Here is a 12,897-nt window from a genome sequence, read left to right as displayed (position 1 = left end):
GTAATGATAAATTTAGCTCATATTTGCTTTTGTATCTCAAATATATTGCAGTATGGCCTTATTCACTGAAACAAAGAAGACTTAGTCTTTTTTTCTCCTGTTAACCACTACTTGCTACTAATCTGATCCTGCAGTTCTTTATTTTTTCCATTTTTCCATTTTTGTTCCTATGTCTCCATTTCTCTGTCCTCAGCTTCAGGTTTGTAAATGCTTGTGAGTCCTTGGGGGAAAATTAAAAGAGTTACTTTGTGTTCCCTTTATGGAGCAAGCCATTGAGTTTTTTGGTTTGTTTGTTTTTTTCCCCCTTGTTGATTGTTTTTATGATGGCTTCCTATAACTCCCAATCTGACCCTGAACATGGATTCCTCTGGGAGTTTGCGGGCGTTTTGGCTACCTGCCCAGCTATTACTCCCATGTGCCTGCCTGTAAAGGTATGTATAATTAATGGCTATGACTTCTCTTTGTGTTCCAGCCCGAAAGAATAGACCCAAGTGCATCACGACAAGGATATGATGTCCGCTCTGATGTCTGGAGTTTGGGGATCACATTGGTATGTTGTTGTTGACTCAACCTTGTCCTGGTGTAACAAGTGTAACAAGAACTTTAGAAATGAAAGAAAATTTAATCTGTCTTTCCCCCCCTCATAAGAACGGTTTTTTATCTCTTCTAGTCTTTGATTTTATTCACCTGTTTTTTTTTGTCCCTCCTGTTTATAATCACAGGGACTATACTGTCTCGTTGAAAAAAAAACTACGTTTTATACCTTAAAAGTCAAATCAGAGTTGATTATTTCCCTTAAAGTTGTATGAAGTGCCTGGGGCTCTTTAATGTCACTCTGGATGCCTTGGCCCCACCTGTGGGAATCAGCAGCCACAGTAGGAACGGGAACAGGGCCGCTCACCTGCGGGCAGTGCAGTGGTAAAGCACACAGGCTCCTCCCATCTCAGGCACGGGCAGTGTGTCCAGTAACGCTGCGTACAGCGTGCATGTGAGGTATACATATTTATGTGTATGAAAATAGTTTCTTGTGGGAATCTCCCAGTCACTGAGCAGGAAAGTCACAAATGAATGAACTGAAAGTGGTTCTGTTGTTGAGGACCAAGAGCTGCCCAGGTGACAATTCGAAATGAAACTTCTACCTTAGAAGAACACTGAGAAAGAATAGTAAGAAAGCTAGTTACTATTAATAGTAATAGTTAGTTGCTTAATTTGAAACTAATAAGCACAATTAAATAAACTTTTTTTTTCCTCACATGTGGGCTGTATTGAAATTTTCATTCTATCTAAAAAATATCTTTATTTGCTTATTTGCTTATTACCAATTTTTTTTTTTAAGATTTTTTATTGGGGAACTGGGGGGATGGGAACAGTGCTGGGGAATTGGGGGAAGGGGAACAGAGAAGTTGCTGTCCTTTTGTTCTTCAGTCTAGTTGTGGAGGACGTTGCTTCACTGGCCCAAGTTGGCACCATCATTGCGCTCTTCCCGGGCGAGGCAGATCAGTCGCCGGCTTCTGAACGGCTGCTCACTGTGGCTGCTGGCCGCTCACGCTGGCTGCTGGCTACACACACGGTAGCCCATGGCAACCCACTGCCACAGGGGCTGCAGCCTACGCCGTCGCCAGCGACTCAAGGCAGCCCAGCTCCAGGTTGAGCTGTTGTCCAGCATCTTAGCTGTGGAGGGCAGTGTCACTGGCCTCATATGTGGGATCCGAACCGGGGCCCTCTGGCGTCCCAAGCCAGTTCTTAACCATTGCGCCACTCGGCCGGCCCCAAATTTTGTTTTGAAGTGTTAGATTTATTTTCTTGCTCTTACCGTTTTACCAGAGCTTGATGGCATTTTTTTTCTATAGCTTCTTCTATGTTGGGTGTGAATTTTCCATTTCTAGATGGGGCTGTGTCCTGTTTGGTAGACAGCCCAAAACTTTTCCTTCCATTTTCCTCCCCTCTTCAATAAGATCCCACGGTCTGGAGTTAATAACACAGATTCAGAGCCATGAACTTTTCTGCAGCTTAGTAAATGATCTCCATTTGTTCATTATCTTTATATAGTCCTAGGACCCTTTTCCTATGGACCAGCATCACATACCCTTGTTAGTCATTCTTGGTGTCACGTTGCCAGGCCTGATGAATTAATTCTCTGTGTAGAGAGTTGAGGGCTGATAGCTCACCTCTGCAGAAGACCATCTAGTTTCCCTCCTGACCAGATATGGGAGATAGCTCCTGGAGTCTCTTCCCGTTGTGAAGCCAACTGACTAAAGGAAAAGGATCCCTTCTTTTTTAGTCAGGAGAGTACATGGAACTTGGACATCTCTTAGGGCTGGTACTGGTCCTAAAGACCTATAGCTTCCAGCTGAGGCAACTGTTTGCATATAAGAGATAGTCACGATTCAGACATACCTATGTCCAACCAGTTATGTTTAGAAAGCACGTGTTTACTCCATTATAAAAAAAACTTTTGTTCTGTGAAAGGTTTTCACATAGGAAAACTTTTTAGCAAGTTCCTTTAGTTCATCTGGCTAAACTTTGTTTAAAAGCAAGGTATTCAGTACTTATAATTGCTTCATAATTTGTTTTTTATATGGATACGGTTATAAAAGTTATAAAATGTGTGAAATTAATTTATAAGGTGCTAAGTCCTTTACCTTATAATATGCATTCTACTGTTTCCTTCTCTTATGAAAACCTGTTCTCAAGAATGAATCTAATGAAGTTATTCCTGATGCTGTGAATAACCAATAAGCTTTATGTCTTCCCAAGTATTTGCATTTTTATCAAAATGAAACTCAGCCAAAGGAATGAATTTCTGTGTGTGTGCATGCATGCCTCCTGCTTCCCCACGGGCGTACGTGTGTAATTGGGAGACAGTGATGAGCTGAAGATGGTATCTTTTGGGGAAAAAGGCCTTCCCATACCTGCTTTCTGTTTGAGGATGGCTTTATGTTTGCTTGATAACTTTCCTTTCGTTGTGTAAAATAGCTATTTAATATTTGACTAATTGACAAAATCAAATCAAAGCTGGAGAAACTCAATTTTCTCAGATATTGCTCTCTCTCATATATCATCTTCCTCTCTAATTAAAGTTTGGAGTCTCATTATATTAAGATGTCAAATCACCTGTCAGTGCACATAAAATGGGATTCATTCAGGCCATACTGTAGATTTGGATATTTCTTTAAAAAAAGCACAATTTCTAGATTTTCATTATCCTCTGACCAGAGGGGAAGAAAGATGACAGTGAAATTCACAAATATTTTTGGTCATGATATATTGAGACATAACATTCATAATATTTTTCAGATCTGGTTTGGTATGGTTTAGAAATATTGTCCTGAGCATCATTATTGGGGGTCAACGTGAAAGATTTGACCCTGGCTTGGTTCCTTCAAGTAATAATACCTGATTGTGGTTGAAAATGTAGCAACTACAGAATGGCTATAAACAGGATTTATACATTGTTTCCTCTGAGCTTAGATGGGGCTATTTGTATGTTGAATGTTCTCTTACCTTAAAAACGAATTTGAAGGCCGGCCGAGTGGCACGATGGTTAAGAACTGGCTTGGGACGCCAGAGGGCCCCGGTTCGGATCCCACATATGAGGGCCAGTGACGCTGCCCTCTACAGCTAAGATGCTGAACGGCAGCTCAACCTGGAGCTGGGCTGCCGTGAGTCTCTGGCGACAGCAGAGGCTGCAGCCCCTGTGGCAGTGGGTTGCCACGGGCTGCCGTGTGTGGCCAGCAGCCGCGGTGAGCGGTGACTGATCTGCCTCGCCTGGGAAGAGCGCAGTGATGGTGCCAACTTGGGCCAGTGAAGCAACGTCCTCCACAACTAGACTGAGGAACAAGGCGACAGCAACTTGTCTGTTCCCCTTCCCCCAATTCCCCAGCACTGTTCCCATCCCCCCAATTCCTCAATAAAAATCTTAAAAAAAAAAACAAAAACGAATTTGACCATTGTTCTGGACATGGCCTTCCATTCAGATACCTATAAATTGTACAGATACTGTACTAAGTGAGCTCTAAAACCAGCCTTCCAGCATCCTGCATACAAAGGACTCAGAACCAAAGCTGTCCTGGAGATGCACTGCTGGACATTGTCTGGGCTTAAATTTAGTGTTTCCTTTCAGTCCACGTCCTTGAATTTGGTTGATACAGAATTCTCTATATTATCATGATTCTAAATATCACTTCCATTTAGCCTTTTTTTTTTAATTGGGGGGAGGGAACAGTGTTGGGGAATCGGGGAAGGGGAACAGACAAGTTGCTATCCTTTTGTTCTTCAGTCTGGTTGTGGAGAGGACACTGCTTCACTGGCCCATGTTGATATTATGATCATTGTGCTCTTCCCAGCTGAGGCAGATTGGTCGCTGGCCATTGGACAGCAGCTCACGCCAGCTGCCAGCCGCTCACGGTAACTTATGGCAGCCCACGGCAGCCCCACTGCAGCCTACATCGTCACCAGCGACTCATGACAGCCCAGCTCCAGATCGAGCTGTAGTTCACAATCTTAACTGTAGAGGGCGCAGCGTCACTGGCCCATTTGGCAACGAACTGGTGGCCCTGCTGCTCAGAGCTCGCGCTCCCAAGCCAGCTCTTAACCAACTGAGCCACTTAGCTGACCCCTCCACTTAGCCTTAATTCTGAAGATTCAACCTTAACCTGATATGGGTTTGATTCAAGGATTTTAAGGGGTTTAAGGATTTGCTTGGAGTTTAGATTTCAGTGAGCAGTAGTAAATAATGCTGTAGTGTATTGTGCTTTTTTCTTCTGTGTTCTCTTTAGTACGAGTTGGCCACAGGCCGATTTCCTTACCCAAAGTGGAATAGTGTATTTGATCAACTAACACAAGTCGTGAAAGGAGATCCTCCACAGCTGAGTAATTCTGAGGAAAGGGAATTCTCCCCAAGTTTCATCAACTTTGTCAACTTGTGGTGAGTACCTGATTCACAAATATGGAAAAACATGTGCTGGGCACAATGAGGTTTCCTTAACCTTAGCTACATTGGTGCTTTACACTGGGGGAAGGGGAGCCTTCATTTCACTCTAGTTCTGAGCTGGGATCTGGGTCACTGTGGCTACACGGACGGTTCCAGCTACCTGGAGAGGCTCTACTCTCATATGCTACTACTCAGGTACCGGTGAAAATCAGATGTGAGTGGTGGAGAAGCTGCCATCTTTCGATTTCTAGTACCTTGTACAAGAAACAGCCTAGGTGAGACTGATAATCTTATTCTGCTGTGGTTCTAACTGTGGGATTGTACCAGAATCACTTGGAAGCTTTTCCTAAGTCAAGACCCTACCAGATGAGACTTTCAGGGCTGGATCTCTGCCCTGACATAAAATATAATAACATGGTTGGGTGTACGTAGTACAGTGAGGCCCAAAGCTCAATTGATAGTACTATACACTGGCTCTCTGAAACCTTATTCCAAGGCAGGTGTGAACCCCACACCTGTTAATGTTTGTTTGTCCACTTTATAACAGGTGTGTGTGTGTGTGTGTGTGCGTGTGTGTGTGTGTGTGTGTGTGTGTGTAGCACGTAAGAATAAATATATGCAGATACAGCAATAATACAGTCGTGCTTTGTGCCATTTCAATCTATATTTTAAATACAACCTGTTTTGTTATCATTTGACTATTTTTGATAATTATTGTTTGTCCAACATGATTTAAAAATAGGCTATGTTTCTGAGCAAAAGCCAGAGTGCATAGTATATTTTCTTTTCATTCTTGAAAACGCTTTTCTTTTTCTCATATTTTTTTTATCTCCAGCAATGCTGTTTCTCTTTACTCTTTTTAGGTCCTATAAAACTTATATTTTATTGTCTAGCATTGCTCTCTTTTCAAATAATTAGAAAACATTTGTTTGACTCTAGTTTGCAAGTCCCTCTCATCCTCTCTAACCAAATTCTACATTTGTGCTGGTTTTCAGAGGGGAGAGGAATACCTCAAGATTTTGTAGGTAGAAGAAGGTCATAAGGATGACTCAAATTGGCTGCTTCTCCCTTTTTAAAAACAACCTACTTTTATCCATTTACACACATATGTGAAGTTTATATAATTGCATAGATGTGATCTTACATATTCCATATTAATGAAATATTTGGTTAAAAGGATCTGTGTGAGTCATAGAGCATAATATTGAAAATGATCATCTGTGGACCCTCTACCAGGGTTGCTTTATTCTTAATTTCTTGATATTTTTATTGGTTTTGTTTTATATGTGTATAATTTTTTTGTTTGTGTCCCTTGGTGCAGTCCTCTCCCATAGATAATATTATAGAAATAAATGTCCCATTGTTTTCCCTGAGTACATTCATGTTCCATCTCATTCCAGATCATTAGGGTCTATAGTTGAAGTATATCTATTTTTGTGGTATTCTCCTATCAGCTCTCCACATTTGTCCATTCTCCCTTCCACTATCCTTGGGCATTTTCTATCCTCTCCATCCAGAACCATTCAGATTTCAAAATGAGTTTGCAAACCAGAATTCTGAAATAGATGCAGTCTAATGCTAAGAATAGCAACCAGCAAAATAGAACACGCATTTACTTTAAATCAAGATGAATTTATCGCATAGTCTCACATACTCTTAGAGACAAAAAAATAAAGGAAAACAGAATGAGAGGTTCTAAGATGTATGTAATAAAAATAACAAAAGACAATTCTGAAAGTAGAGAAGCAATGTTTAAGGAGATGATATTGAAAAACATTTGAGAATTTATCTAGGATATATTATCAGATTGAAATTAGAGACCCTGTATCATGTAGGATAAACAAAAGTTAATTTATAACTAAATGCATTGAAGCAAAATTGCAGAACAATAACGAAATAAAAGTTAGCAGGAAGATTCCCTGTGAGGCAGCATTCGCATGTCTTCCCCCCTGCTGTAGTCTCAGAGCCTGTAAAAGTGGGCCAACTGGGGCTGGCTGGGGGAGAAGAGGACAGTTTGTTACAAAAGCAAATATCTGAGGGACCATAAGGATTTCCAAACATGGGACAGAGATGAAGGAATAAACCACTTGTTGAAAAATCATTGTATATTTTTCCAGGTCTAAAGAAAGAACAAAGCATGTATAATGGAATCCCACTCTTGAGGATATCAAAAAGGGAATTTTCAAGTCATTTCTTGCACAGTCTAGCTGTTCAAATTAGCATACAACCATTTCAGTCTTTCTAAATAAAAGATTTTTTTTAAATGTTAGCAGGAAGAGAAGATAGAGTACCTGCGAAGGATGAATTAATTAGACTGTCAGCAGATTCGTTATCAGCAATAATAATTGCCAGAAAACAGTGGAGGCATAGCTCCAGAGGGCTGGAGAAAAATAATTGTCAACCTTGTCCTAAAATTTTATACCTGGGCACTCAATTATCATTAAAAATAAGAAGGAAATATAGTGGGTTTGTTTGGGGAATGGAAAGACTTAAGAGTTAACCATCCATAGATTGTTTTGAAAAGATATACTTGACCAAGAAGAAAAGTAAACCCAGCAGAGGGGTGTTGCAGGTTGGTTCCCTGGAAAGCAGGCTTTTGAGACAGAGATAAGTGTACAGGGAGCTGATGAGGCGGTAGTGATCTTGGGATCAACAACAAGCGAAGGGAAGAAAAGCAGGATTAGTCAGAAAGAAAAGTCCGGCTGCAGTGCCATCTCTGTGAAGGCTTCAGCTGCTCCTGCAGGAAGCTGTGAAGCTGGGATGGCATGAGGGTCTGGGATTTTTATACCCCTGTGTGGATCAGGCATTAGATACAGGCTGCCCTGGGAAGGCCAAAGTGGCTCCCTTCACTGATGTAATCCCTAGGAGGCCAACAACTGAGGGTCGTCTGCTGGCAGCACTCCCAGAGGTGGAGGACTAAACCTTCATTCCTACAGCGGAATTCTGTGTAGCTGTATTCCATGTGTCATAGGGCAGTGTCCCCCATAAAAGGTGTGGCATATGAAAAACAGCATTGAGTTTACAAATAGATGAACTATGTTGCCAATATTAGTTAACTTTGGATAGTAAAAAATGAATTTGAGATTGGAAGAGAGTGGTGATTAAGATATGGTCCGAGATCAGGTAAAGATATGGCCTAATGCAAATAAAATGAAAATCTTTTTGGCAGCATTCATTAGACAAAGTAGAGTTCAAGGGGCCAATATCAGCAACCCAGAGGTTTTTCATACATCAATATGGTCCTTAGTGAAGTTGCACTATTGTAAACTTTTCGACCAAAGAACGCAGGATTGAGATGCAGCATGTAAAGAGTTTTCAAATCTAAGGATAAATTTATGAAGTTTTTATGTAGTTTACCTCCCAGATTACTAGTGTCTCTTAGGTGGTGCCTGTGTAAATACATATCTGTATATATTTAGAAACATGCATACATGCACACACACATATACACATACAGTTTTATACTTAATACATTCTTATATTTAACTGAGAATATATATTTCGTATTCTTCCAGGAAGCTGTGCCATAATTTATCCAATTTTCAATAGCTAACTTGTTTCTAATTTTTCTCTATTGCTCCTATACTGAATATCCTTACAATAAATCCTTAGATTATAGATTGTCTAATTTTTTGTGTTTTCTGTTTTGTATTTGAAGGAAAAAACTACTTGATTCTTCATAATATTTTGATGGTGAAAAGTATTTGGGGTAAATGTGTCTCCCTTTTAATAATGTTGTTTTTATGTTACTTTAGCCTTACAAAGGACGAATCCAAAAGGCCAAAGTATAAAGAACTTCTGGTGAGTAAGAGACCTTGGGAATATTAGCTGTTTCCTCACTCTGAATCCTCTTAGCATGTGGTTCGCTAAGCAAGCCACAGCTTCTCTGTTGCAGACAAACAGTTTGACCTTATTGAGATTTTTTAAACTGTTTTAAAACAAAGATATTTGGAAAGAGAAAATTTATAGTCATAATTTTTGTACTGATTCACTAGCTAGATTCTCATGGGTAGTTTTGGCCTTGACATGTTATAAAAATTACTCCAAAGAATTTTAACATTTACTTTAAGGAGCCATTTCTACTTCATGGTCTATGTATCCATAAAATCCATAAGAATGTATTGTGCTTGTCTTATCTTTTTTAAATGTTCTCATGCAAATTTAGATCATACAGCCAGTTTCCATTTCTTTGAAAGTTCTTACCCACCCAATGGAACCTAGGCATTTGAAGCAGTCTCTTGCATGTGGCATTGGTCTCAGGTGTGAAGAAAGTACTGCGATCTAATAATGTGGGACTATTCTAAGAAATAAGCCACCTATTGGTCACACTTAGCTTCTAGCTCTCGGGGATGTTAGATCAAACCAGCATGGTGAGCCTCATCAGTGACCCTACAGATGTCCACCAGTGTCCTTAGAGAAGCCATGAAAGAAAACTTTCGATAGAGATGACATGTAAGAAGGTGGGTTTGTGGGGCACACACGGGGCCGCCGGCTTTGGAGAGTGCAGCACAGAAGTTCATCGCGTTAAGTTTCTACTGAGCCTCCTTTGGAGCAGGAGTCAGGAGGATTGAAACTGAATGCTGTCTGTAAGGTCCTTGTGCTTCGCTTGGGGAGCCGGCATGTGGAGCTTACGTCTGTTGTCTGCGTCCTGAGCCAAGCAGCCGGTGTTCATGGAGTTCTCAGCTCTCAGATGGTGGCAGAGGCTCCAGCCATGTTTTGTGCTGAGGAACAGCGCTACTCTCTGAGGCCTCACAGATACCCCCTGGTGTGCAGATAGGTTTCCAGACCGCACTCCCAGGGGGCTTCTCCGGATCGTAGCACCGTGCACCCCACACCCACTCACGCCTCTCCCTGCAGTGCAGGCCGTGCTTCCTCTCTAAACTGGTGCCACCATAGTTTACACACATATGTGCCTGGAGCCTTTCGCCCTGTGCGCTATTGAAATTGGAAAAAGTTTACTGTGGGCTCTGATACAAATTTTGATACTTTTTCTTGTTCTTTTTTTCTTTTCTTGCAGAAACATCCTTTTATTTTGATGTATGAAGAACGTACCGTAGAGGTTGCAAGCTATGTTTGTAAAATCCTGGATCAAATGCCAGCGACTCCCAGCTCTCCCATGTATGTCGATTGATATCGCTGCTACGTCAGACTCTAGAATAAAGGGCTGAGAGGAAGCAAGACGTAAAGAATTGTCACCCCATATCACAGTGTTTTTATTGCTCGCCCAGACACCATGTGCAATAAAATTGGTGTTCGTTTCCATCATGTCTGTATACGCCTGTCACCTAGAACGTGCATCCCCGTAATACCCGGCTGTCCAGTGTTAGCGCTGGTCACAGAGACCTCATCCTGCTCTTTCCTGATGAACGTGTTCATGAAATGTGGAAGTCAGTACGATCAACTTGTTGACTGTGATTAGATCACATCTTAAATTCAATTCTAGACTCGAAACCTGGAGACGCAGCTACTGGAATGGCATTTTGCCAGACTTCCAAATTCTGGAAGAACGCAGTGACGGATGTACTTGGAACATAGAGACTCGGGCTTGAGTGAGAAGAGCTTGCACGGCACCGAGACGCATTGCCTTCTGGAGCTGGGAGACGAAGGAGGAATTTACTTTCTTCACCAAGTGCAATAGATTTACTGATTTGATATTCTGTTGCTTTACAGTCACAGTCGATGTGTGGGGATCGATGTGCTCAGCCAAATTTCCTGTTTGAGATATCATGTTAAATCCGAATGAACTTCTCTTTACCAAAAACCGTGTTGCGTTCAAAGAGGTGAACATTCAAATAGCGAGACGGGACAGAATGTGTTTTCTTCTCCTTTCCCGGCCCCTCTGCTCTTTGTGGGGAAGACTCAGGAGTCTGCCGCCTGCCAGGGAAGGTGCTGGTCCCAAGAATTTTCATTCTCAGAATTGGGTGTGCTGCCAACTCGATGTTCCACCTGCCACAAACCACCAGGATGGAAAGAAGGAAGAAGTACGGAGGACAAAGTTTACAGATGTTTTTAATTCTCCTATCATATCTGGAACAACTTGTAGCAGCTATGTATTTCCCCTTTGTCCCGAGCCTGATACTTCAGCCATCATAACTCACTAACAGGGAGAAGTAGCTAGTAGCAATGTGCCTTGATTGATTAGATAAAGATTTCTTGTAGGCAGCAAAAGACCAAATCTCAGTTGCTTGCCATCACTGGTCCAGGCCTTCAGTTTCTGAATCTCTTTCCCTACCCATGTAGTCTATTGCCGCTATGTGACTTTCTCTTAATCCAATATTTCGCCTTTTCCTGTATCAAAAACTTTTATAACTACCAGGGATGGTCCTTACCAAGGATTTCTAGCCCCGGATCTCTCCTATGCTCTAATGTTGGAAAGGCTGAGGAATGTGGGGCTCAGCTAGATATGGTGGGTGATGAGGAAGGATCTTTCTAGAGACACATGTGACCCGATGTGGAATGAAATGGCTGTCTTTTAGATAAGCTCATCACCTGCAAGAACCTCTGGCGGGTCACCATCATTTCCTGGAATTGGAATTCAATAAAACAAAACAACCCCACAATAATTATGAGAGGCCGTTGAAACCTGCTCTGTTGCTGTGCTTCCTAACTCCCCCACTAGCAGCCAGGCTCCCTGTAGGTGTTGCTCTGGCCTCCCTGGCGCTGAGCATCAGGCTTTGTACAGCAGTTAAGCAGCACTGTGAGTGGTTCAAGCACACTGGAATACAAAACAGCCATGGTCTGAGACGCAGGTGATGCCATGACAGAACCAGATGGTGGCAGGTATTGCTGTGTCTCCTCCCAGAGTGACAGTCCTAAACACTATAAAACAATAAAGGGAGAATGGTGCTGTTCAAAGTTACATCCCTGTCAATTTCAGAATTCAGAAATGATGGATGGCGTTAGTCCACTTGCCTGATTGTCCGGTGTTCCTCCCCTGGCCTCCTCAACCTTAGACTTCCCAGTGTTCTGAAAGGAAGCACTGCTGTATGTCTTCCTTGACCACACCAAGCCATCATCCTCCGTTGCTCCCGGGGACTCCAGGGGAATTTGTTTCTCTGCTGTCGCTGTCCCAGCCGGCTCAGCATAGGGTCACTTTGCCATTTTACAAATGGAGATCAAAGCAATTCTGCCTGTCCAGGAGCTAATCTGACCGTTCTATTGTGTGGATGACCACATAAAAAGGCAATTTTAGTGTATTAATCATAGATTATTATAAACTATAAATTTAAGGGCAAGGAGTTTATTACAATGTATCTTTATTAAAACAAAAGGGTGTATAGTGTTCACAAACTGTGAAAATAGTGTAAGAACTGTACATTGTGAGCTCTGGTTATTTTTCTCTTGTACCATAGAAAAATGTATAAAAATTATCAAAAAGCTAATGTGCAGGGATATTGCCTTATTTGTCTGTAAAAATGGAGCTCAGTAACATAACTGCTTCTTGGAGCTTTGGAATATTTTATCCTGTATTCTTGTTTGAATTCCTCCTCTATTTAAGATATATACATGGAATCGAAGTGTTTATGTAATAGTTCTATCCTTTTGCCTGCAGGTCAGTTGTAATAAATCTAGGATGTGATGATGACTTTGTAATTTGATTTTCTGAAGTCTGACCCTGAGAGGGGAAAATCAAGTAAATTCCATTAAATTATCTGTGCATTTCACATTGGGAAAAATTCTCTTCTTCCGGAAATGTTTATGGCTTCTTTCTTTTTCTCCGTTCTTGTGGTTGCTACATGGTTTTGCTTTCTGTGTGAGTAGGAGCGATGCAGCGTCTCTTCAAGTTTGTTTCTTTTTTGGTTGCCCCGACCTGCCCCAGCTTTCTTAATACTAAAGGAAGAGGGTTGTTCTTCACCCTGTGACATGGTGGAGAGATACAGCTTGTAAGAACCCAGTCGGCCTGGGCCCGATGTCTGGTCGCCAGCCATGCCTTCTGCTCCTGGTGCTATAGCTGCCAGGTGAGC

General features: G+C 41.8%; 1 protein-coding gene across 4 annotated transcripts in view; it reads left to right on the top strand.

Moving 5' to 3' along the window:
- MAP2K4 (mitogen-activated protein kinase kinase 4) overlaps positions 1–12,597 on the top strand; it is a 127,075-nt gene extending 114,478 nt beyond the window's left edge. For 3 of the 4 annotated variants that reach the window (XM_019654447.1, XM_019654449.1, XM_019654448.1), the window contains 4 exons: positions 473–550; positions 4,779–4,927; positions 8,689–8,734; positions 9,951–12,597. In XM_019654447.1, coding sequence (XP_019509992.1) covers positions 473–550; positions 4,779–4,927; positions 8,689–8,734; positions 9,951–10,064 — 387 coding nt within the window. In that variant the 3' untranslated portion in view covers positions 10,065–12,597. The remainder of the gene's footprint in view (positions 1–472; positions 551–4,778; positions 4,928–8,688; positions 8,735–9,950) is intronic. The other variant, XM_019654451.1, reaches the window with a different exon arrangement.
- Positions 12,598–12,897: the final 300 nt, after the last annotated feature.

The sequence above is a fragment of the Hipposideros armiger genome, unplaced genomic scaffold, assembly GCF_001890085.2.
Source record: "Hipposideros armiger isolate ML-2016 unplaced genomic scaffold, ASM189008v1 scaffold_222, whole genome shotgun sequence".
Taxonomy (NCBI): Eukaryota; Metazoa; Chordata; class Mammalia; order Chiroptera; family Hipposideridae; genus Hipposideros; species Hipposideros armiger.
This window is presented reverse-complemented; position numbering and strand designations above follow the sequence as displayed.